We start from the raw sequence: 26,395 nt of genomic DNA on the forward strand, positions 1-26,395 counted from the left end.
CCTTATACTTGTGTGTGCTGAGGTCTCTGTCTCAACTGTATTGTAACAGATAATTACACTGAGTGCATAATCACAATCCTGTGCGGGTAGTTCATGAATAACAACAAGTGGTAACTCTCACAAGTGTCAGTTTACCTTTGTTAATCAGGTCGAAGATGTTCATTTTTTGTTATTGAGCATTTATATTCATTTGTCTGAAAAGGAAAAAAATAGAAAGACAAGTTCATACGAAGCATACATGTTTTGTGATGCACCACAAGACTAAAAAGCAAGGTGTATCATATAGAATCAATATAAATGAGAATCTTGATATAGCTAAGATTAATCCTGATCTCCCTGAGACCTCAGTAATGTGTGCTAATGAGGTGGGACCCATCCTGGGAAGAGTACTGTACTTTGAGTTGTGTCTGCCATTGATGCTGGAGGAGATGTTCCAGGGGTTTGGTCACTTGTTTCATTAGTAGGAGTTCATATAGATCAGAGGCCAACTTCTTATGGTGGGCCCATTATACTATGTAGAGTGAAGTGACGAAGGATGATGGGTACACGCACACGATGCCTGTTGCATCTGGAGAAGATGTCTGATCTGCTGATATCTCCCAAAGTTTGATTTTGGTAAAAAGAAAATCTCTGGCAAGGGCCTCAGAAGACTCAATGGAGTTCCCATTCAGTAGGTGCTTGACTTTACTGATACCTGTCACATTCCAAACTGGCCAGAGAAAGTGAATTCTATCAATGGTTAGGACTAATTTTCCTGTGCAGAGGAAAGCCTTTCACAAAGGTTAACTGGTCATGTTTCAATTGTTTATTGCTACATATGGCTGTTGAACATGTACTAATAAGGTGAAATCGTTGCCCAGATAGTGTTAACCAGGTGTAAAAACGTCAAAGTAATGAAAAAGTAGTATTACAACATAGGTTGGATTACGCTGAAAGAAATTGCCTATTCTTGCTGCATAATTTAGTCAACCTTGCTGTATAATTTGGCCCTTCCCTGCTAACTAACTCCAGTGGTCCTGCCCATAATGCTTCCACAATCCCACAACTGGAGGAGAGCTGGATGGCACTTCAGTCTTTGACCTATTCTGGTTGCAGTCTGATGCAAAGTTGTGTACATGGGGCTAGACAACATTTTCCTGCACCACTGCAGGGGAACATTGCACAGGCCAGTTTTAGTAAAGAGGACTCTGAGCTGTTTTCTTCCTCTTGTGCAGGGATTCAATATGCCTGCTCCCCAGATTGAGAGAGTCAGAACAACTTAGAGCAGTGGGTGCAGAAGAAGGAATCAGATAAAGAAAGAGAGACTAAGATAATAATCAAAAGAAAGAATGAGTGAGTGACGTCAGTGGGGGCATTCAAGATTGAGAGTGAATATGATTGCATGTGAAAGTGAAAAAGTGAGTGCAAGTGAGTGAGTGAGTGTGACGCATCCTTCAGTGACAGAAGTAAATGTGCAGCATTCCTCAACCGTACATTTAAGTGAACCTCCTGACAATGAATAACCTTAACACTGGTCACACCGCTATGGCAATGTGCTTACAGTTGTTCATGTAAGTGCTGACATTTCTCAGGTCAGCTGTATTCATGTGAGGGGGTTCTTGTGTCTATTGCTGATAATTTAGGCATGGTGTCCATGGTTACATCCATTAATTATACAAACTGAAAAATCAAAAACGAAGTTTGATACAAAATCATTTCAAAGAAAGTGTCCAAAAAAGGTACACATATGATATATAATAACAGATTCAATGTTGTACTATCTAATGTGATATACAGTTACAGGATGTTATAAATGGGTCTTTGGATTGGTTCTAGGAACACAGGCACTGGTTGCAAGTTGTTCAGCACTACCTCAGCTAAAATCACTTTTACGTCTAACAACCCTCGTGCTTACCATTTACTGTTTATCAACATCCCTCTCAGAGTTAGATTTACCCTATAATCTACCTCCTAAAACGAGAGTATAGCCCTCGAGAGGCCTGATCCTTCCCTCCATCCACCTGCCCCTGCCCCAGACTGCAGTATCTGACTCTTTTCCCTTGTAGCATTTTGTCTATCCTCTGAATGAGCTCCCGCACCTGCTGCTCCATCTCTGCTCCTGTCGCTCGGTTGTTGAAGGCACAGACCCTCCTCCCACAACTCCTGGCCAGCTCTCTAAGGTTCTCCTCGGATTTACGCATAAAGGATTTTATAGTTTTACCCTCCAGGTCATCTTTCCGTGTAAACACGATGACCGTGAACTTCCGCGCCTTCTTCCCGAAAAGGCGCTGGATGCTTTGCACGGACTCCCGCTCCTCCGCGGTAAACCGCCCGGCCTGGAGCACCAGGAGGAAGGCGTTTGGGCCGGGGGAGGAGAGCTGTGCACACCGCCCCATCTCCAAGGAGAGCTGCTCGTCGGGGACTGCGGGGGACAGGAATACCGGGGTGTCCACCACCACAAGAGGTCTGCCCTCCCACCGCCCCTCCCCCCTCTGGCACTGTCTGGTCACAGGCACGGCCGAGGGTCTGGAGTCAAACACTTCCATCCCCAGGAGGCTGTTCCCGGTGCTGCTCTTCCCGGCTCCGGCGCTGCCGAGAAGGACCAGCCTAAGCTCTTCTCTGTCTCCCCCTGAGTGAGACCCATCGGTCCCAGAGGGAGGGATCTTGGGGAGTTCCGGGAGTGTAATGACATCTTCACCCGCCTCGCACCTCGGGTCACGTCTGCGGCCAGCATCTGTGGAAAGAACATTCACAGGTCACAAACACTGTCCAAGAACTGATAGTGCACACCTCATTAACATTTAACACTCCTGGAGGCTCCTTCCTCTACTCAAATAACAAAGAACATGTTGCAGGTGTCGCTGTCTCTGTACAGTTTGATACTTCTAGAGCACTAACCTAACATGTTTCTTGAATCCATGCTCTGCTGAATTTCAGTACCTCAAAGTGTTCCTACGACTGATGTCACTTGTCTTATTTATTTATGTGTTTATTTATGCATTTTTATATAGCGCTAACATTACCCAATGATGTTGGAGCGCTTGAAAATAAAACCAGTTTCATTACAAGATACAAAAACTTGCAAACAGTTGCTACTTGCATTCACTACAAAATCCACAAAGTGGCATCTAGAAATAATGGTACTTTTGATCTATACAAAGGCACAGATTTACAGATTGTTGGAGGAAGCAGACAGTATAATTAGTTTAAGCAAGGTTAATTCAAGAGGCAGGGTAGTGCAGTTACAGTCTTGTGGAGAATACATTATCATGGGCAGCATAGCTTAGGGGACAAGTGGCCAAAATGCCTTTGTAGAAGATGGGCTTTCAGCTCCCATTTGAAGATCGTCAATGAGGTGGTGTGTAGTTTCCGGGATAAGAAGTTCCATATTCTGGTCTCAATACTCAGAAAGATTGCCCCGTTAAATTTTCTTTGGCTTTGGAAAGATTGAAGACACTAACAGCATAGCTTCTGCATTTCATGATGGCCTGGACCCTTCAGAAAGACAGTCTTATAAATCCCCCTGGCTTCTATAGGGAGTGATGAGATTATTTCTGTACACCTCATACATGCCCTGAGGTAACTCTAACTCGTGCCCCCTAAACAGTTTTCTCATCAAGAATTTTAATGTAAATGTTGCAGTGATATTATCAATGATGTCATAGAAGATGTCATGAATAATGTATTATGTAGGGTAATTAGCGGTGCATGGAAGACTCGAGTTATAATAACCTAAGGGCACCAGTTATAGATACTTGAGATAATTGTAATTGTAACTGCTGATTTTCTATGGTTTGGAGTCCATGTCGGGGAAGGCATATCCAGACCCAATGGGGACCCGGGACAAACGCCGCCCTGAGGCGGGAAGCCCCATCCCCCCAGGACTCAAGCCTGCAAAAAAGGGCTGATCGCGAATGGTTGTCCCAGGCTAGGTTTGATCTCCCTCAATCAGGGGAAGAGGCCACAAGCCTCAGAGGGGGTTAAGAAGGGGGTGAGAGGCCCCATTGAGCATTCAACCCTCTCTCTCATAAACAGAAATTAATACCACCCACCCACCCACTCAAGAGAAAGGCAAAAAGGCAGGCTGTCGCAGCCGCAGGGGTTTAAGGTGAGGCGGTAAAAACATATAAGGATGGAAAAAGGAGAGATTTTGGTAGAAGTTGATGGAAGGCTCAAGCAGTGTCCTTTGGATGCCTCAGAGCAGGGGCACTGAGGGAGATACGGATGTCAGACAGCTACAGACAGAGTAGATATGATACTACCACAGCGTCCATGGGATGCCTCACAGCAGGGGTACCAGAGGAGCAAGAGGTTAAAACTCAGCCGCAGGCTGGCTAGAGGAAGTGCCCACATGGGGTTCTTGGGATGCCACACGGCAGGGACCTGGTGGAGTAGGGAGGGGACAAGATGGGTCTGAAGGCAAGCAGGACGGCACTTGTAGCAAGGGAGAGTGCGGACAGACGCCCACCAAGTCAGTAGCAAGTTGAAGCCTAACCCCTACAGCAGCAGCCTTGGTTATTGGGCCCCTCCCCAGGAAGTGATCTGTCTGAGGCAGATAACAAGAAAAAAATGGACTAATTTAACTATGATAGCAAGTTAGTTAATGAGTCAATTGAAATGTATATATAACCATGAAAAGAAAAATATTTAAATGTTTATGTGTTAATAAACTGTGACCTTTTTCAGCATCAAACAAGTTGTCATTGGTGTATGGTAAGGGTCAATGGGTGCGGTTTGGAAAAAGCTACGGGAGGGGTAAGTGACTCGCCTCTTGGGAGGGGTTTGTGCGTGAACAATCTGAACCTAATTTTTTTCTATGAATTGCTACTTTTTTTATTAAATACAAACATGAGGAGCTCCAAAAACATCTTTATTCATGTGTTAATCCAATATTTGGGGACCTTCCAATGACGAGTCCATAGGCAGAAGATTCAATTTCAAAAAGATCTTCTTTATTGTAAAGATCACAGTTCATGTCAACATATCCACTTCTTCTTTATTGTAAAGATCACAATTAATTTCAACATATCCAGTTAGCCAAAATCTTCCACTTTACCGTATTCAATCACATTTCAACATATTAAATCAGCCGGAGCGTTTCGTCCTCAAGGGACATCATCAGGGATGAAATAAATAATAAAACATAAATCAACAAATGCTGGCCTTATAGACTGTGCAAATTCAATATTCCGGCCATTTAAACAAAACCCCATTGTTGTTCATGATTAATCATAATATCAAAAAAAAGGAGATAACAGTACCCCCCTCCTTTGAGACTGACAATAGAGAGACTAGGCTCACTAGGGAGCCAAGAAATAATACAAGAAGGGATAAGAAATTGAGATGGACAAAATGTAAACACTGTAAACGTAGTAATATACAGTTCTATGCAGACCAACATCACTCACTAGAGAGAAGACAACTGCCTAATTGTGATTGGTGCAAACATACCATCTTAGATTAAAAATTGCATGTATACATATTTTTAAGCTTTCACTTTAACACACTCAGCACTAACAACACAGAGAAATAAATGCGTTATAGCTTTTATTGAAAAAACAGTCACAAATCACAATATCAACAAAGCACTGGTTTAAAAACAAAACAGGAAGTGAATGTGTGCTGAAAATAAAAGAAGTCTGTTTGTCACTGCTCAGCATCCCGTGATCAATCAATGAATTCAATATTTATTTATGATTTTGGAACTCACATGAGATCCACATAAAAGAATAACATAGAAGAAAAATACAGTTTACATGCAAATATAAGAGAGAATAAAAGAAACAATTTCATGTCCACTAATATATATCTAGAAAGCTTTTAAAAAAGTAAAAATTTTTGTAGCAAAACATTTTGTTGGGCGGATTATAAATGGCATCCATTAAAGAGCTGGCTGACAAAATACTTAATTTTAAGCAAATAGGTCTCAACCACTTTCGTCGGTATTACATAAGGGCCGGACATACAAAGAGAAAATGAGCAATGTCCTGAATAGATTTATTGCACTGATTGCACATTGCTGAGGAACCATACCATCTGGATAATAAATTGTTCAAAGGGAGAAGGTCCTGCCTCAAGAGGAACCAACAACAACAATTCAAAATCGTTATTTCGATTGAGTTTCGCAATCATAAAAAGTGCATAGTAAAAAACGATTACATCAAGGCTGTAATTTTTCCTTTAAAAAGGTTATCACATATACAATGTTAACAGGGGGTTACATCAAGACAGTAGTTTTTTCTCTGAAAGGTTGTAAAAATTACAACCTGGACTTCTCGACTTGCTTACTATCCTGAATGACACTTTGCTGCTGTTTCTCGGACAGTTTTTCGTTGGACTAGCCCTTCCCTCCATACCTTGTATCCCACCCACCCTTCCTCTATGCTGTGAATGCTGCGGTTTTCGGACAGTTTTCGTTGGACTCTAGCCCTTCCCTCCATACCTTGCATCCCACACACCCTTCCTCTATGCTGTGACTGCATCTTTGACCGATTGCAATAATGCTAAGCTTTGGTACTCGCTGAAGTCCATACACCATATACCACCCCTATGCGTCTCCTAGAGATTAACCAGTCATATCCCTTCCCATGTGTATGTAGTTGACTCTTATCACTAGTGTTTGCAGTGGACCTTTGTACTCTCTACCACCCCTATGTGACCCTTAGAGTGTTTCCAGTCATATCCCTCCCGTGTAGATAGAAGATAACTCTAACGACTAGTATCCTCTGTATTCTTAGATTGTATCCATGTGTATCCCCTCCCTGTGTTTAGAGTTATAGCTGTAACGACTAGTCGCCTGTGTGACTGTCGGAATATAGCCAGGTGTATCCCTTCCCCCGTGTGAAGAGATAACCCTATTCACTAGAACAAAAGAAATGTGCTCCTGAAATGTGTAACGTAACTGATTCTATGTAAAGTGCTTGGATAACATGTAACGGAATTGGTGCTATGTAAAGCGCTTTGATAACCTAATCGGTTCAAGTTCCTGAAATGTGTAACGTAACTGATTCCTTGGAAACTGCTGTGATAACTTGTAACGGAACTGGTGCTATGTAAAGCGCTCTGATAACCTAATCGGTTCAAGTTCGCGCTATAGAAAACTCTAAAAATAAAAATAAATAAGTCAGCTGATTGAAGTCAAATTTTCAAGCATGCTTTTAAAAAACAAGCTATACACTTAGCAGCAAATTGTGTTTCTAAAAACTGTAATGCCAGGAGTGCAGGCCTGCATCTTCTCAGGCCCATTTGTCGGAGGAGAGGGACTATCCAGCATTTACGTGGGGTCTCATAATAGCTACAGAATAAAGTTACATGTAGGGTAGACTGGCGTGCATTTCCATCACAGGGGCAACTAATTAACTTGTGTGACCAGTTTGAAACCCCGGGGAATGAAACAAGACGAAAAAAGGTGTCAAAACCAAACCTAGTTAAAACATACTTATCGTAGTTTGACAAGAAGAAAGACAAATACGGCTGCATGCCAGGTAAGGTTTGTATCATCATTAGATGGCTGTTTGTACGTTTACAAACCTCTGAGCACATACGAAGATCACTGAGGTGGTTAACACACAGGCTCTTCAAAGCCTTCCTGGATATGTCCACAAGTGAGGAAGGGTCAGTAAAAAACGATAAGCAGTTTAAATCACTCAGAAAATTAAAGACGTACAGTAAGCATGGAATCTTTTTCCAGTGAACCAGGGATAAACAATCGGTTATCAAAGACCGAGTAAGATGGCATTGTTCTTTGGTCCATATACGGTGCCATAGGAGAATTGGCTGGTATCTAATGGTGTCAGTTATATAATCCAGGCCGAGCTCAATATGGCAGCCGTAGTTTGGGGCACTTTGGGGGAGGGCAAGAACGTATTTCAGAAACCCATTTTGGATTGTTTGCAGCTCTCCGGTAGGAGCGTAACACCATACGCCTGCGCCATAAGTTGCCACGCTATGGCATTTAGCGTGATAGATGTTGAGCAACTCAGCGGGAGCGGGTTTGCCCAGTTTCCTGGAGAAAGACATCAGCGTCGCAGTTGTACGCTGGAATAATAGTTTTTTACTCGCAGTAGCGGGTTTCCAGGTGGTTTGATCGTCTATGAGAATGCCCAGGTAGGGATATTCCCGGGCATAATCCAGTCTAACTTTTTCTATAAATAGAGGTTTCGGTTTCTTCACTTTCTTGCCAATATGCATCACAAAAGTCTTGCTCTTATTTACTTTTAAACCCAAGGAGAGCATAAATTGGCAGTACTTGTCCAGTTGTAATTGGAGCTGGTTTAAAGTTCTCGCCAGGATGACAGTAGGGCTGGGATGGGCCGGGTGTTTATGCAAGGGAGATCCTGGCTGTCTTCCAGCATCACTTGCTCCAGCCCGTTTGCATAGATATTAAATAAAAACGGGGCGAGAACGCACCCCTGTCTGACACCTTTTACTACGCTAAATGGGTCTGATAGTTCTCCATTAATGCCGTACCTCACGCACGCTTTGGCGTCTGTGTAAAGCTCTTGAAGGAATTTAAGGAGGGGAGGATCTACCCCCAGATTTCTCAGGATTGCCCACAGGTTGGAGTGAATCACGCAATCAAATGCGGAGCTTAGGTCAACGTACACTAAGTATAGGTTGCCACCTTTTGCCCCAGCATATTTGCCCATTAGGAGTGTCAGGTTAAGGGCTTTTTCTACAGTTCCCAATCCCTCTAGGAACCCGTACTGGAGGTCAGTTAAGATTTTCTTCTCCGAGGCCCAGTTCTGGAGGCGCTCCAGGATTAATCGCCCAGCAACCTTTCCCAGTGAGTCCAGGAGGGAAATGGGCCTATAGCAGGCTGGATTGTCGCGTTCACCCTTTTTGAAAATGGGTAATAGTACTGATGAGGAACAAGATTCGATTAGGCCGGCCTGTGAAGCTGCGGACATGATTTTTGGGGACCAGAGATCAAGATTACTCGCAAAAATATCGAGTGGTACTCCGTCGGGGCCAGGCGCTTTACCGGTCTTCGAAGAAGTTAATGCAGCTGTGACCTCCCTATGATCGAAGTGGAGGTCAATTGGATAGGAATTATCCGTGATGGAAACTTATTCGAAGGACTGTATGTTTAGGGCTACGGTGCAGGAATCACCGAAAATTTGCGAGTAATGGGCCACCCATTTTTCAGCTGGAACCGCCACATCTAGGTGACGGACAGCTGAAGGATCTGCTAGAAAGGGTGACTTAACTGTTCACCAAAATAGCGAGCTGTCTTTACTCCTTGTGCTCTCATGTAATTTGGCCCATAGGTTTTTCTTTATTTCCCGTTTCCAGGTTTGTTGGGCCAATTTATAATTCCTTCTTAACATGGCTATTACTGCCACGTCTCTGACTTTGTTATGCAGTGCACTTTTTAGCGCGGAAAGAGCTTTCCGGCAGTGGACGTTAAACCACCCCCGTGAGTCCTTGCCATGGGACTTATGTTGGCGGGTTAACTCCTGTCGGATAGCTTTTAGTATTTCGGCAAAACTAGAAAGAATCGTACGGGGTGACAAGGTCTCCGCTAAACAAACATTTATAGAAGGGAGAGTTTTTTTAATAATCTTCTTAGTAACATCAACGGGGTTTATCTTGGACCATTTTACTGTAAAGCCATTTATTTTATCTATGGCCAAAGATTGCTGATTTAGAAAGCTGGTCCTGCTATGAGCTTGTGAGGCTGAATTAAGTATAAGGGTAATACTATTCGAATAGTGATCACTGGAGATATCTGAACCTGTTATGAAGTTTTTTTTAAGCGGCCTTTTAAAATTTGTGAGCACAGAATGTAATCGATGGTGCTGGAAAGGCCTCTGCCGTGAAAGGTCGATGTGAACTCAACAGGAGGATTCACTATTTCATTAGCATACTCAAGTTCTAATGAGAAAAGACAATCATTCAGAGTGTTACCAATACTAGAGTGGGTAAAATGCGTCATGGGAAAGTCACATTCATCTTGGAGCTCACAAATACCTTTCTTATACTTGTTACACAAGAAACATTAAAATCTCCCCCTCACACAACATAACATAGCATCTGCGAATATTTTGCCCGCTGTTCATGGATGAATAGAGAGGTTTCAGTCAATGTCTTTGCACATTCAGCAGGGGAAAGGTTATTATACATATTAATGATGTAATAGATAGAACTTTTTTCGAAGGCTATCTTTAAAATTTGGAAAGTTGAAGATGCAAGAGAAACATTTATAGTCAAAGGGGATATTTTGTTTGAGAAATATACAGCTAAGCCTCCCTTTGATCTCCCGTGCAATGACGCACTGGCGGGGACGTGTAATGTTTTGTAGCCCTGGATGTGAATAGGGTCAATAGCCCAGGTTTCCTGCAGGCAGACTATATGGTGCATATTAATCACTTCAATCCATGACTGAAGGTCTACCTTAGATCGAAGACCCGCTACATTCCAGTAAATGACTGGAAGCTCCCATGTTGGAGGCGGTGTAGTGTTTGATTTTTGCAGGGTTTCAGGGGGTGGCAAATCTTGGGGCTGAGTGATTGACTGGAGAAGAAAAGAAGAAGGATGCGCTACTTGTGTGTCTAACTTGGGGAGCGAATGTTGAGATGGATATATAGTTGATGGTTGTCTCTTAGATAGTTCTCCGGTGAAGATTGGGTGTTCAGATGTTCAATCTTGAACCGGAAAAACTTACGGAATGGGAAGTGGTTCCGCCGTGAAAGTTAATGGCTCTACAAGGAGGCCAGAAAAGTGTGGAGATACTACAACTGCCGGTGATAACCCTATGGAGGGAAGGGAGAAGTGAGAAGTAGATAGGGTTTGAATGGTTGGGGTTTGGGTAGAGGTTCTACCTTTAACATTGATCCTGGGAGTTGGTGGTCAGTCAACCATGTCAAGACATTCATACCTGTTGGTTAAGGGTGGGCCTCTCCAGCTTAAAGAAGGAGCTGGAGCTAGATTTCTAATTCCATACCCTGACCAGTGACCCCGGTCTCTATTTCCGTCCCAGTTCCCCACTCTTGTCCAGCTCCAAGGGGGGCCGGCGTTATACCGCGGGGCTGGAGGATAGAAGAATGACAGTCTGTGCGTGGCTATCCCTTCGATAGATGAGTGATCACCCCAGGAGCAAATGTGCTCTACTGTGTTTGGATCTGCAAGATTCACTATTACACAGTCGCCCTGAATACATTTGGGTTCAGTGCCCAACCAGGGGACCCTGCGTACTGTAGTGACTCTATTGTCCAGAAAAGGTGGTAATGGTCTATTAGTGGAAAGCCAGTGAATCACTTTATTTTTCAGTGACCAGACCGGTTCATCCGAGTTGGCAGAAAGTTCTGGAACACCGGTCATGATCACTACGTATGGAGTAGCTTCAGGGGGAAGATGGATAGGATGACCCCTCCTCTTTCTATTTCTCGGGATGGAATTAAAACCATCAGATGGTTTTGGTAGGGTAGGGGCCGGGGTAGGTAAAGTGGAGGGTACTTTTGAAAGTGTTGAAGCCTGTAGTTTTGGTTGAGTAGGCAATGGGGTGGGTAGGGATGTGGGTGCTTTGGGTGGTACTGGAACCTTAGTCACTATTGGTGGTGGCTGTTTTTGATGTTGTTTTTGCGGTGCCTTTAAGATCGTGGTGGGAGGATTTACTGCAGCCGGGCCTGTCTTAGATGTTTTTGCATTATGTTTAGGTGTCCTTCCATGGCCTGCATTAGTATCTTTGTTTAATTTCAAAGCTGAGGACAGTTGAATTAGCTGGTTTTCGACCTGGTGGAGTGACTGCTCTATTGGTTTTAAGTAGGTTCTAATTATATCCCCAATTTTGCTCAGAAGTAGGTCGTTAATTCTACCGGTGTTACTAATTGGATTGCCATCACTATCTATACTACCTTCGTTTTCACAGCTGCTAATGCTCAGATTTATGTTATCGGTAGGGGAATTTATTGCTTGTGTGGGTGAACAGGAGGGTACCTGGAGTGGCGTTAAGTTGGATCTGCGGACTGTGTACGGAGGGAAGAGGTGAGCGGGGTTACAAAAGTGGGGTGAGAAAGAGAGCTAGCGGGATTACAGGATTTGTTTGGTTTTCTCTTAATCTTGGGAATGCTCCCTCACGTAAGCCCCTATCTACAGGTGAGGTGGCAGCCGCACTGATTAAACTAGCAAAGATTGCCGGTGATTTTTCCAGTGACTGTAGTAGATGGGATTCGGAGAGATTTAGGGATGCAGACAGATCTACAGTACATGGAACAGTGTGGATGTCCGCATGCTCTATAAATGGTGGGGGTAAATCTGAGGGGCGCAGAGGAGTTTTTGCTGCGGCCAACAAGCCCATGGAGGAGCGTCTGGCAACGGCCAGGTCCTGTGAAACTCTGCGTTCCAACAGGGTAATACCCTGCTCGATAGCCTCGTTGGCTTGGTAATAAATTGGTCTATGGGGCCAATGATTTGTGCAGCAGCGTGGGCCTGTTTTTTAACAATGCTTCTGGTGCTTCTAGGAGACATGATGTGGTCAGAAAGGTAACAGAATTGCAGCTTTGATATAGATTATAGAGGGAATGAACGGCTTGTAAAAATGCAAGACAGTTCCAACTACAAACTGTAAGAAAAAGCAGTGACAAATGGGGTGGCCCAGTCCAATCTTGCCCGGTCTTGAACGGGCTTAAACGGGCCCGCCCTTGGCCCGGGCTTTGCCCCGTGCTTTGTCCCGCGCGTTTCCCGCTGCGCGGGATAGCCCAGTTTATTAAGTACTTACAAGCGTGTGGGCGTGTCCGCCGGGGGAAGAGGCACCAGCTGTCAGCACAGATGGGTGCTGGGCCTCGCAGTCCCCCGGTCTAGCGCCTGGTAGTTCAGGGTCCAGCACATGCTGGGAGCGTGCAGGTAATCCGCCGAATGCGGAAATGCTCCCACCAGCGGCGCAACCACACGAGTTAGGATGTGACAGGATTACCCCTCCTGGGGAGCTGGAAACCTCTTTTGCGAGCAGACAGGTTTTGGTAATATGGAAATGAGCAGCACCAAGAGGAACGAAAAATACCGTATACCATGAGGAAGGTTCCAAGAAACATAAGGTTGAATGTTTTTAATTAGATAGGAGTCAATAACGGGAGAGACACCTTTCTTCAGGATAAGGGTATCCCTATCCATCCCAAAACTTAGATTCCATGTGGCCAGTTTTAGGGTGGACTTCAACTGATATGATAGCGTGAAGAGAGTTGATTCCTCCAATTAAAATAGAGCTACAGCCCTTCTAAAATTCTTTACGATTTGAGAATGCTTCTTTAGGGATCCCAATAGTTCTTTTTGTATAAGGTATCGTAAAGTATCCGGTTTTCCCTTTGCCAGACAAGAGACCCATCGTACTATCCCAGCAAGGCCCTGGACCCAGCTACTACGCATACCAAATTCTAACCTAAGGGAAGCCACAGTACAAGCAGTGTTAACTGTAGTTAAGTACCGTAAGAGTCTGCCCTCAGTTGTATGTAAAAAAACCCATTGCCTTAATTCAAGCAGTTCAATACCATAAAGTAAGGAGGCCAGGATTTTAGCACGGAAGGCCTCTAAATAATAAACAAAATGTCTTCTGCCTGTGGCTTTATAAAGTGCGCTTAAACCCTTACCTTCTGCCATTGCCTTCCAGGTGGTATTATCTATATGGGCCTCATCACTCAAATTACCAGATACTATTTTCCCTAGGAAGACATAGGTTTTTACAACTTCTAGCTCCTGTCCACCTACCAACCACCTAAAATTCCCATATATCTGTTTTTTCTTTCCTGTCATACACATGACTTTGCTCTTTGAGACATTTATCTTTAAATGGTGAATCTTTGTGTATATATATGTAGTGCCTGCAGACGCTTATTTAATCCTTTCGGAGTTAGGTCCAATATTATTATATCGTCTGCATACAACAAACAAATAATAGGTTTATCCCCCAGGACAGGGGCAATACCTTCACTTAAAGATAAAGTCTGGGGAAGATCAGATATATATAGGGAGAATAGTAAAGGAGCCAACAAACACCCTTGTTTTAGTCCATTGGCCGAAGAAATGGCATGAGATAGGCCTCTTTTCCCACCCTGAAGAACTCTGCACCAGGTATCAGAATGAAGATCCTGGACTAAGTCCAATAACAAAGATGGCATGCCAAGGTCCGATAGTTTCCTCCACAGCAAAGGACGATCAACTTTGTCAAAAGCTGTGGAGAAATCTGTAAAGGCTGTATAGGCTCTCCCACCTCGGACCTTGATGTATTTATCAGATATTACTTGAAGGGCCGTTAAGTTGTCCATAGTACCATGCCCTTTGCGAAAACCCGTCTGCTCTAAGGGTAGTACATTACTCTTATCCACCCAATCCTGAATTAACTTCAGGAGACACTTTGCAAAAACTTTTCCAATTGCGTCTAAAAGGGCAATTTGGCGATAATTTTGAGCAGCCATCCGGTCTCCATTCTTGAAAAGGGGAACCAATATACTCCCTTTCCAAGATGGGAGAATAGTTCTATTCAGAAAACAGAGTTTGAATACCGGGTGAAGAATTTTGCTCCACAATTCACTATCTTGCTTTAAGACCGAAATAGGAAGTTCATCTGGTCACATTGCCCCAGAGGATCGCAATTCCCTGATAGCCAGTTCAATGTCTTTTTCAGAGGAAGGACCTAGAGCAGGACTATCCACGTGATTTCTTCTAATGGGGACCACCATTCCATTACTTGCGTATAAGTTTGTAATGTAGTCCACCCAAATTTGCTCTTCAATAGGAATTGGACGAGGGCTTGACCTAGCACCACATCCCTCCCCTATGAAGGACCAAAATAGTCTTACTTGGCCTTTAGTGGCAGCCTCCCTTAGTTTAATCCATAAAGAATCCTCCCTGTCTTTTTTCAATTTCGCCTTCAACCTTCTCCTGCTTCTTTTTAATAGAACTATTCTGCGAGATCTTTCAGGAAAATTATTCAGATATTGTTCTCTGACTAACTTGTTTATTTCTATATTAAGTGATCGGAGAGAGCAGGGAAGTATTTTAGTATTTCTTTTTCAGTTAAATGTTTTAGCAGCAGAAATCACCACCTTGATAAATTCAAAAAAACGCACTATTTCAAAGCCTTTCCAATTATCCAAGTCATTTACTGCGGCTTCAAGGGTGCTCTCCAACCCCCTCATGGTCCTGGCATTCCAATAACACCTCCCTGATTTATCTCCAAAACTGACTGAGTCACTATTTAGGGACCAACAATCAGTTTTAGGAGGATTTACATTTACCGTGATGGCTAATACTTCATGGTCGCTATAAGGTGTATGGGAGTCCTTAAGATCTTTCAGTAGGGAAAAGGCAGAGTTTTCCACCATTACATAATCTAAGATTGATTCACTCTGGTTAGATTTATGAATATAGTTTGCCGGAGAATCTGAAGGGAGCCTTCCATTCACAATATTCCCATCCATTCCAATTCTTCGAGGAGCATTTTCCCTCTCTTATTTGTCTTATTATTCGCAGCAAGAGGGCTTGGGGAATCTGCAGAGCTTCATCTTTATACTTGTTTCTAAACAGAGACAAACTAAAATTAGAGATTGTACAGTTGAAATCCCCTACCAAAATGATATGAGGAGCAGGTACTTTCTCAGTAATTTTCTTTACATAGGAAAATACCTTCTTTAAGAGTATATTAAAGCAGGCATCTGGGGGAATGTAGATATTTATCCAAACGATAGGGTTACAAACTTCAGCATTATCAGAGTTAGACAGTGTTACTACCTGGAAAAGAATACTAGGATCTAAGTAATGGGAAAAATTCCAACCTTCAAAATTCTTACCTGGTGTTCTTACAACCAAAATTTTAGGAAAGGATGCTTGGGATTTGTTTAGAGGAATTTCCAGAGGTTCTAATGGCTCCTACTCTATATGGCCTTGTGGATAATTGTAGTACAGAGTAAAAACTGTTTGTTTTTATAAGCTTAGTCAAGCAGCAGATTAAAATAAGGAGTATAGGAAATGTAAGTCTGCAATGCTGTCCATACTTTTTATGGAAACTTATGGGTGAAATGTCATTTTACAATTTGAACTACATAAACTGGATGAAAAAAAGTTGTTAAGTGTAATTAAAAATTTGGGGGCTACACAGTCATCGATTTCAGGAAGAACATTTGCAACTGCAGCTATTATATATTATGATGGTCCTTTGACAACATCTGGATATTACACAGCTTATTTGAAATATAAAAAAAGGCTAGTCTTTCAGCAAATATTACTAATTGAGTACGAAGCAATGTTGCCTTTTGACTTGATTACTGAAGTGAGAATTTAGGGTAGGTAATTGGACTATAATGATTCTAGGTGTTCCTGTAATTTAGTGTGCTGTTTTAAATTGCTTTGTATGTCTCAGTTTTCATAAAACAATGGAGTTTATCTTTCAGAAAGTGGCAGGCAGAAAATAGTAACAGCACAACAGAGTATAAGCTGTTCATAGGACATCCTTTGACGTCATAGAAAGTAAGTTACTTTTGAGGAGTTCTTATTTCTGCTTAGTTATATTATTTGTGTTTTTTAAACACAATCATTTTGATTGTGTTTTTTTCCCCGCTGTTATATGATGAATAACTTCAACTCACTGTTTTCAGTGAAATTTGATATTTTCTGATAACAGCAAAAATAAACCATTAAATATGTTTAATTAATTTTCTACTTTGAATTGTGATTTATAATATGTATTCATTTTGTCTCATGCTCACTCTTTTTTTACTACCTTGTATTAATTTACATTTTTTTGTTCTTTCTTACACAGATTAAAAGTATAAAAATGATAATTTACTACGTTAATGACAATTATAAGGTAAGTGTTTAGTACTCCTTACGTTACATGTCTATCAGATTTAACTTTTATTAGTTCCACTGCTTCATTTCTCTAACCCTTAGTTTCCTGCCTTTGCTACTTCCTTCATTTCTTTTTCTATTACTTATTTATACTACTCTTTTCACTCCTTTTTATCAGTCCCTCTTTCAACAGTAACTGTATGTTACTCCCTCTATTTGTCTTTCTTTTCACATTACTCTCTGTTTATTTACTCGTCTTTTTTTTTTTTTTTTAATTTTTTTAGTTTGCTCCCGGTACGAGTACCGGAGCGCTAACCGGGAAGCGAATCAAAAGAAATAGAGGATGCTAGAGTGCTAAACATTCTAGCAATTTTTTTTAAAAGGGAAGGTAGTTCTGAAAAGAACTTTTTTTTATTGTTTTTGTTGTTTTATATTTTTTTGTGTTTTTTTGGAGGAAGGGGAAACAAAAATGATTCACTTCAAAGGGCTCAACAATAGCAACAAAAAAAAAACAAAATTTACTTTCTTGGACGTTTTGGACATTGATGATGTTCATATGCTCTATTTATTAGAGTAACACTCCTCTCTCCACATGAAATTAATTTGCCACAAGCTATACAAGTTCTTTTGAAGATTTGGGACCGTTTCCCTTGCCTCTGATTCAGTTATTGCTAGTTCATTGGTGGATGTATTGGCCGGTCGGGGGTTATCCACCAAATCTCTAATTTGTGCAGCACTATAATTAATCGGGTGCCACCTCTCCATGTGTCGATGCATGGTATGATTACCATACCTATATTTCTTTTCGATCCCTCTGGAGAGTTTATCGTGGCAGATGAGGCAGGTAACGTACCTGGCATTTACTTTCTTTTCATGTGGAGAAAAAGAAAAAATTGCCAAATAAAATTTTCTTTAACATGGGACGTCCTTGGCATTTCTTTCAAAAACCCCCTTGTCCCTTGCTCCTGTTCCTCGTCTTCCTCTTCTTCCTCCTATTGTTGGAAGATGACCTGGCCAGTTGGTCCTCTCTTCTTTGGTGGTGGTGGAGGTGGTGGGGATCCACCAGCTGCAGCTACTACAAATGCCATGACTAAGCAAGCAAAAACAGGTCTTTCTCTCATAAAAATGAAAGTCGGAGTGAGGAAAAAAGGTGGGACTTTCATCATTTGGGAAAAAAAAATGTTCTAAACCAATGAAAAGTGTTTATTTTACGTCATATGATCAAGCGTTCCATCATTAGGAAACTCAAAGTAAAATGAACCAATGAAAAGTTTTATGAACTAGTCACATGACCTGTTATGCTTACGTTACGCACTCCGCGCCGCGCCTCGGATCGTTTCCGGGGCTCTGTGTTTCGCGCCTTGGTTCCCGTTCCAGAACGCTTCCGGGTGCGCTAACGCGGTGCGTCATAAGGCGCATTACGCAGTAACGCGATACGTTGCGATTACGCGACACGTCACGATGTGGCTTTCTAACGCGGTACTTGCACTAACGGAACGTTTACCGGTTCGCGGACCGGCAGCGAAACAAGAAAAAAACATTTAAACTATAATATAAATTGAATTAAAAAAATATGATACAAAAATATATAAAATATATTTGTGAATTAGAATAAGAATATATTTTACAGCTATAGATATTAGCTTTTAAAAAACCAATAAAATTCACTGAAAAAACCATAGGTTATAGACCATATATAGTTAGGGATTAGCATTTACAAAACCTTGAAAATTCACTGAAAAAACCATTGGTTATAGACCATATATAGTTGGGGATTAGCATTTACAAAACCTTAATTTACTCGCACAAAACCATAGAAATTCGCATATATAGTTAGTTGCAATAACTATATATCGCGCACCCGCAATCCACTGCTGATGATGTCACATATTACATAATTCATGACATGGTCAGTGACATCACTGATGACATCACTGATGAAATCTCAAATGACATTACTGATGACATCACTGATGACAACATCCAGTGACTGTATGTTTCTGTAAAGTTAAAATATGTCTTACATATTGAAGAATGAGTGGATGTATAAGTGTCTGGATGAAGGATTTAGTAGGTGCATGACTGACTGTATGAGAGAGTGTTTAAATGAGTCTCACTGAGTGCATGGGTTAGTGACTAAACTGTCTTAATTTGTGCATCATTATATCTGTTGTTCTGTAAACTGCTGCATGTGTTGATCAGTAGCTAAATGAGTAACTATATGGGTTATTGATTGGTTGCCCAATTATTTGTATGGGAGAGTGAGTGTGTGTGTGTGGGTGGCTGGGAGGTGTGTGACTCTGTGCATAGATGTGTCAACAGTTGATTCACTAGATGTATGGATTCAAAACTGCATGTGGAAACAACTGTATGGGTTGTTGACTGTGTGCATGGGTGTATTGGTGAGTGAATGTATATCTCAGTGCTACATGTCAAAGTAAGTACATATGTAAAACACAGTACATGTGAGAGTTGTCCTATATAAATTACTGTGCATATGAGCCAGTGAATGTGTGAGTGGCTGTATGGAACATTGTAAACTTGTATCAGGGATTGTATAAGAGAGTAAATATGTGTTAGTATATGTTTGAATAAGTAAGGTGTGTATAACTGTATAGTTGAGGAAATGGAGGTGTGATTGATTTTCTGCATGAGTGACTAGGTGTGTGAGTAACTCCATGGATGAGTGACTGTCTGTGAGTGTCTGTTTACACTGATTGTATCTAAGGTTATATTAGAATCTGAAGAGGTTCATCGTATTATCACATGAATGATATCATCAGTGATGTGATGAGTAATGTCAAATGAGATGTCATCAGTGATGTCATTTGAGATGTCATCAGTGATGTGATCAGTAATGTCAAATGAGATGTTATTAGTGATGTCATTTGAGATGTCATCAGTGATGTCATCAGTGATGTCATTTGAGGTGTCATCAGTGATGTCATCAGTGATGTCATTTGAGATGTCATCAGTGATGTCATCAGTGATGTCACTGACCATGTCATGAATGATGTAATATGTGACATCTTCAGCAGTGGATTGCGGGTGCGCGATATATAGTTATTGCAACTAACTATATATGCGAATTTCTATGGTTTTGTGCGAGTAAATTAAGGTTTTGTAAATGCTAATCCCTAACTATATAGGGTCTATAACCAATGGTTTTTTCAGTGAATTTTCATGGTTTTGTAAATGCTAATCCCTAACTATATATGGTCTATAACCTATGGTTTTTTCAGTGAATATATATATATATATATATATATATATATATATATATATATATATATATATATATATATATATTCACAGAAAAAACCATAGGTTATAGTGGATATATAGTTAGGAATTTGCATTTACAAAACCTTGAAAATTCAATGAAAAAACCATTGGTTTTAGGCCATATATAGTTAGGGATTTGCATTTACAAAACCTTATTTTACTCGCATAAAACCATTGAAATTCCATATATAGTTATAAGCGCTAACTATATATCGCGCACCCGCAATCCACTGCTGATGATGTCACATATGACATCATTCATGACATGGTTAGTGACATCACTGATGACATCACTGATGACATCTCAAATGACATCACTGATGACATCACTGATGACAACATCCAGTGACTGTATGTTTCTGTAAAGTTAAAATATGTTTTACATATTGAAGAATGAGTGGATGTATAAGTGTCTGGAGGAAGGATTTACTAGGTGCATGACTGACTGATTGAGTGAGTGATTAAATGTGTCTCACTGAGTGCATGGGTTAGTGACTAAACTGTTTTAATTTGTGCATCATTATATCTGTTGTTCTACAAACTGCTGCATATGTTGATTCGTAGCTATATGAGTAACTGTATGGGTTATTGATTGGTTGTCCAAGTATTTGTATGGGAGACTGAGTGTGTGTGTATGGGTGGCTGGGAGGTGTGTGACTCTGTACATAGATGTGTGAGTAGTTAATTCACTATATGTATAGATTCAAAAGTGCATGTGCAAACAGCTGTATGGGCGGTTGACTGTGTGCATGAGTGTATTGGTGAGTGAATGGATATCTCAGTGCTTCATGTCAAAGTAAGTACATATGTAAAACACAGTACATGTGAGAGTTGACATATATAAATAACTGTGCATAAGAGCCAGTGAATGTGTGAGTGGCTGTATGGATCATTGTGAACTTGTATCAGGGATTGTATAATAGAGTAAATATGTGTTAGTATATGTTTGAATAAGTAAAGTTTGTATAACTGTATAGTTGAGGAAATGGAGGTGTGATTGATTCTTTGCATGACTGACTAGGTGTGTGAGTAACTCCATGGATGAGTGACAGTCTGTGAGTGTCTGTTTACACTGATTGTATCTAAGGTTATATTAGAGTCTGAAGAGGTTCATCGTATTATCACATGAATGATATCATCAGTGATGTTATCAGTCATGTCAAATGAGATGTTTTCAGTGATGTCATCAGTGATGTCATTTGAGATGTCATCAGTGATGTCATCAGTGATGTCACTAACCATGTCATGAATGATGTAATATGTGACATCATCAGCAGTGGATTGCGGGTGCGCGATATATAGTTAGCGCTTATAACTATATATGGAATTTCAATGGTTTTATGCGAGTAAAATAAGGTTTTGTAAATGCAAATCCCTAACTATATATGGCCTAAAACCAATGGTTTTTTCATTGAATTTTCAAGGTTTTGTAAATGCAAATTCCTAACTATATATCCACTATAACCTATGGTTTTTTCTGTGAATTTCATTGGTTTTTTAATAGCAAATATGAAAAGCTTTAAAATGTCAAGTACGTGATAGATAAAAACATTTTCGTATTTATGCACGCTGATGTGCTTTGAACGCTGCACCCCCCCCTCCCCTCTTTTGTCTTAGTAGTACTCTCTCTTTGCAGATAGTGAACGGTAGTTAACGCAAGCCTTTGCCCCCGTTGTAATCCGTCGTGCCTGCTTGTCTCTCCATTTGATTGATTGTTGTCCAAGCATTTACTGTTTTAAAATTGGTTCTCTTTGGATCATTCTCTATTTACAAACAAGCACAAAGTCGCAATACTCTGTTTAGTCTTTGCAAATAGTGAAAAATCGTGTAAAAAAAATAAAAGTAATCGAGCAAAATCAGTAGGCCACTAATTGGATCTCTTTTTGACCTCGCTAAAATAGAAATATTAGGAACAACCCTTCATGAGAAATACGAAAATAGTGAGATGAACTGAGCTCCACACCATGAGGGCTGCAAGACAGCTCGGCTCCGTCACCCATCCCGCCCAAAATAACGACAAACCCTATGCAAATATTAAAAATATAGACAACACACCAGCAAAGAAACAGGGTAAAACATTTTATTAAAAAACTATTTACATAACGTTGGTTTATAAGATGATGTCAGTAGTGGACCGATGTGTGAATAGATCGAAAACAGCACAAGGCTCCAAGATCCGGATGGCAAGCTCCTGGATGTTGGGTGCCATAGTTTAGAGTTCTGAATTTCAGCCTTTTTCAATGCCTGTGCTTTGTTGAATCAAAATGGCGGCTTGACACAAAGCTGACTCAAGCGTTGCTACTGATGCTATGCAGACCAAAACTGGTTTTCAGTTTGTACATTTTTCTAGATTTTTCAATCCAAGTTTGGTTGACTTTGTGGAACGATGGCTTCAGATTTTCAACATACGGTGTGGTGGCGCTGACTGGGAGGGGGCGCTTTGCTCCTGCCCCCTCCCCAAGTAAGATTTTCATACGTGAAAGTACGTTAATGGTTTTGGTCCCTGAGATGCTTCGATGTCACTGCCATTCTCAAATAGCATAAGTTCTGGATGTTGGGTGCCATAGTTAAGAGTTCTGAGCAGTGCTTGTAACACTGTCTGAAGCTTATTTCCACCTACTGCAGCTTCACTATTCTCAAAGTAAGTGAGTGTCGTTTGTGGACCTGACTGCATTAGAAAACAATGTGATATGTTACCTTCCTAAACAGCTTGACGGAGGCCCCTGAGGGGCGGTGTGATGGCCATGGACTCGGAGAAGACGCTTGGCTCCGACACCCTCCCCAAGTCTTATAGCACTGGTGTAGCCTGAGATCGCCCCCGACATAGGCGGCCGGCTCCCGGGGTCCGGCGGAACTTTTTGCCTTTTGATGACTCTTCAATTCTGGACCTTGTCCCACAATCCGTTTGACCTGAAGACAAGCTGTAGTGGGGCGACCCTTTATCGTTTTAGTTGCCATTCCGCCCGCTTTTGCTACACTGTGCCTCTTCCGCCATTCAGCTGTTTACCGCCCGCTCTTGCGACTACAGCGTCTCGCTCACCATGTAGTTGAGTTGCGCCCGCTCTTGCGGTGCAGCGATAGGCGGCTGCCACAGGACTCTCAAAATGGCGGCCGGCTCTTCGGTTTTGGGCCTGGCCCACTAAAATGGCCCTGGGACACCTTGGAACTCGGACGCTTCCCTGATAGGGCTTGGGTCCCATTCTCGAAAAGCGTCCCCTCAGCCATGAAGATTCTACAAAAGTCTTGGGGGCCTCCGACTCCCGCAGGCTTCTGGTGGGGAGCGACTGCCATGATTGCTCGTGGAATGGCCACGACGGAGCTACGAGATGGTAGTGGTCTCATGCTGACGCCAGCTTTAGTCTGAAACATCCAGAAACACTATAGACTACCAATTCGATCAGTTCCGGTAGCGCCCCAACATGACCCGGAAGAGAAGAACTTGCCCTCCCCTCTTTGACTGATGGTTCTTGTTGCCTGTCCCCTCTGTTGTCATTTAACAGAACTTTTTGGACTGCTGAAAGGGGTTGTGTTCTGAACGCTGGTTGGTGGAGACATTTAGACTATATTCTTGACCTACGTTGTCGCGTAATGCGTTTTATGACACGCCGCGTTAGCGCACCCGGAAGTGATCCGAGGCGCGGCGCGCAGCACGTAACGTAAGCATAACAGGTCATGTGACTTGTTAATAAAACTTTTCATTGGTTCATTTTACTTTTGTTAATTTAATGATGAAAAGCTTGGTCATATGACCTAAAAATTACGCTTTTTATTGTTTTCGAACAATATTTTTTTTTCAAACATATGTTATAATATTCCAGGTTAATGTACTTTCCCGGAAAATTTACAACTGTCTTGCAAGTAAAATATATTCCTTTTTCGAGAAAAAGGGCGTTTCTTCCTTCCATGACGGAGCCGTTGAGTAAAAGAGATTCGGCCTGCTGTCTTAGTCGCCGATACGCCTGATTATCAGATTCTTATCGATCACTTTATGTTGCAGACATGAAAAACACAACTGCCCTTGACCATTTATCTTTACTGCGTTCCTACATATTATACCTTTTATCCGTCATGTAATTGGACTGCTTTATTTCACTTGCCTTTTACTGATTCGAAAACAGTGACTAAAAGTAAAAACTTTACCAATGTAAATACTACTACCGTGTTTTGTTTTAAAAACCTTTATTGTGAAAATGTCAGTATACAAATACGGGCCTATAACCACGTGGGCCGGCCACGGAGCAAACTGAAATCGTATATGATGAGGAGACATTTACACTGTAGAGGAACGTAACGAGCGGGCCATTAGGTTGCAAGAACTAAGGTGTCTAACAGTTGCGGAATCGGTGGACATACATTTTGTAATTAAAATAGAACAGGGCCACTTACAATAACATTTTCTAGATATACATTTGCGGGCAAGGAGTTACGAGTCCCATTTATATCGGCGCCATTTTGGGCGAGGCCGGGCAGGTCCAAGATATAGTCAAAATGTCTCCACCAACCATCGGCCAGACCAGAACCCCTTTCGGCCCTTTGTGCTACAAGATGGTGTCTTCCATTCAGAAAATATTGTTGGCAGCATTTTGAAAGGAAACAGAAACAGCCGTTCTTCTAGTGAGTTTCACATTGTTACATTTAGGAAGAATGTTGAAGAGTAGTATGTGGAAAATCTGAAGCCATTTTTCTACAAACTCTCAATCAGACTTGGATGGAAAAAAAAAACCTGAAGAATGTACAAACTGAAAACCAATTTTTGTCTGTATAGCACCAACAGTAACGCTTGAGTCAGCTTTGTGTCAAGCCGCCATTTTCATTCAATCAATAGCGTCCCCCTGCACACATTCAGGGACCTGGTCGTGTCTTCAGATGAAACGGATTGTAGGAAAAGAAGCAGAAAGGAAAAGGAAAAAAGTTCCGCCGGACCTAGTGAAGCTGCAGCAGGTGCAAATAAGCTTCAGACAGTCTTACAAGCACTGCTCAGAACTCTCAACTGAGGCACTCAACATCCAGGACTTGCCATTCGGATCTTGGCGCCTTGTGCTGGTTCCGACCTATTCACACATCGGTCCACTACTGACATCACCTCATAAGCCAACGGGGCACCCCACGCCGACTTTCGGCGCAGCATTGTAGGATGGCCACACCAGTGCGGCAACTTGCTGGACACAACATCGGGGCCATCCAGATCTCGGCGCGTTCGACTCACTGTACCGCAACAGTGACCGCAACTCAGCTGGACACGCCGTCTTTCGGCGCAGCATTGTAGGATGGCCACACCAGTGCGGCAATTTGCTGGACACCACCTCAGTGCCATCCGGATCTCGGCGCGTTCGAGTCACTGTACCGCAACAGTGACCGCAATTCAGCTGGACACGCCGTCTTTCGGCGCAGCATTGTAGGATGGCCACACCAGTGCGGCAATTTGCTGGACACCACCTCGGTGCCATCCGGATCTCGGCGCGTTCGAGTCACTGTACCGCAACAGTGACCGCAACTCAGCTGGACACGCCGTCTTTCGGCGCAGCATTGTAGGATGGCCACACCAGTGCGGCAATTTGCTGGACACCACCTCGGTGCCATCCGGATCTCGGCGCGTTCGAGTCAATGTACCGCAACAGTGACCGCAACTCAGCTGGACACGCCGTCTTTCGGCGCAGCATTGTAGGATGGCCACACCAGTGCGGCAATTTGCTGGACACCACCTCGGTACCATCCGGATCTCGGCCCGTTGTGCTGCCTTCGGCCTATTCGCACATCGGTCCGCTACTGACGCCGCCTCACGTGCCAAAGGATTTTCTACACTTTTTGTAGCCCTATGCCGCATACCAGGTCATGTGACTTGTTTATAAAACTTTTCATTGGTTCATTTTACTTTTGGTTTCCTAAAGATGGAAGGCTTGGTCATATGACCTAAAAATAACACTTTTCGTTGGTTTAGAACATTTTTTTTTCCCAAACGATGAAAGCCCCACCTTGTTTCTGGATCATTCAGACTGAAGCTGTCGTCAGCATGAGAGCACCACCATCTCGTGGCTCCGTCGTGGTCATTCCGCGAGCAATCATGGCAGCCGCTCCCCACCGGAAGCCTGCGGGAGTCGGGGGCCCCCAAGACTTTTGTACAATCTTCACGGCTGAGGGGACGCTTTTCGAGAATGGAGCCCAAGCCCTAGCAGGCAAGCGTCCGAGTTCCAAAGTGTCCCAGGGCCATTTCAGTGGACCAGGCCTAAAACCGAGGAGCCGTCCGCCATTTTAAGAGCCATGTGGCAGCCGCCTATCGCTGCACTGCAAGAGTGGGAGCAACTCAACAACATGGTGAGCGAGACGCTGTAGCCGCAAGAGCGGGCGCAACTCA

General features: G+C 42.4%; 1 protein-coding gene across 1 annotated transcript in view; it reads right to left on the reverse strand.

The window, feature by feature from the left end:
* Positions 1-1,943: 1,943 nt before the first annotated feature.
* LOC147725118 (GTPase IMAP family member 4-like) overlaps positions 1,944-26,395 on the reverse strand; it is a 163,210-nt gene continuing 138,758 nt past the window's right edge. The window contains exon 2 of the mRNA XM_086918176.1: positions 1,944-2,713. Within this exon, the coding sequence (XP_086774302.1) occupies positions 1,944-2,713 (770 nt within the window). The remainder of the gene's footprint in view (positions 2,714-26,395) is intronic.

The sequence above is a fragment of the Lissotriton vulgaris genome, chromosome 4_1 (genome assembly GCF_964263255.1).
Source record: "Lissotriton vulgaris chromosome 4_1, aLisVul1.2, whole genome shotgun sequence".
Classification (NCBI taxonomy): Eukaryota; Metazoa; Chordata; class Amphibia; order Caudata; family Salamandridae; genus Lissotriton; species Lissotriton vulgaris.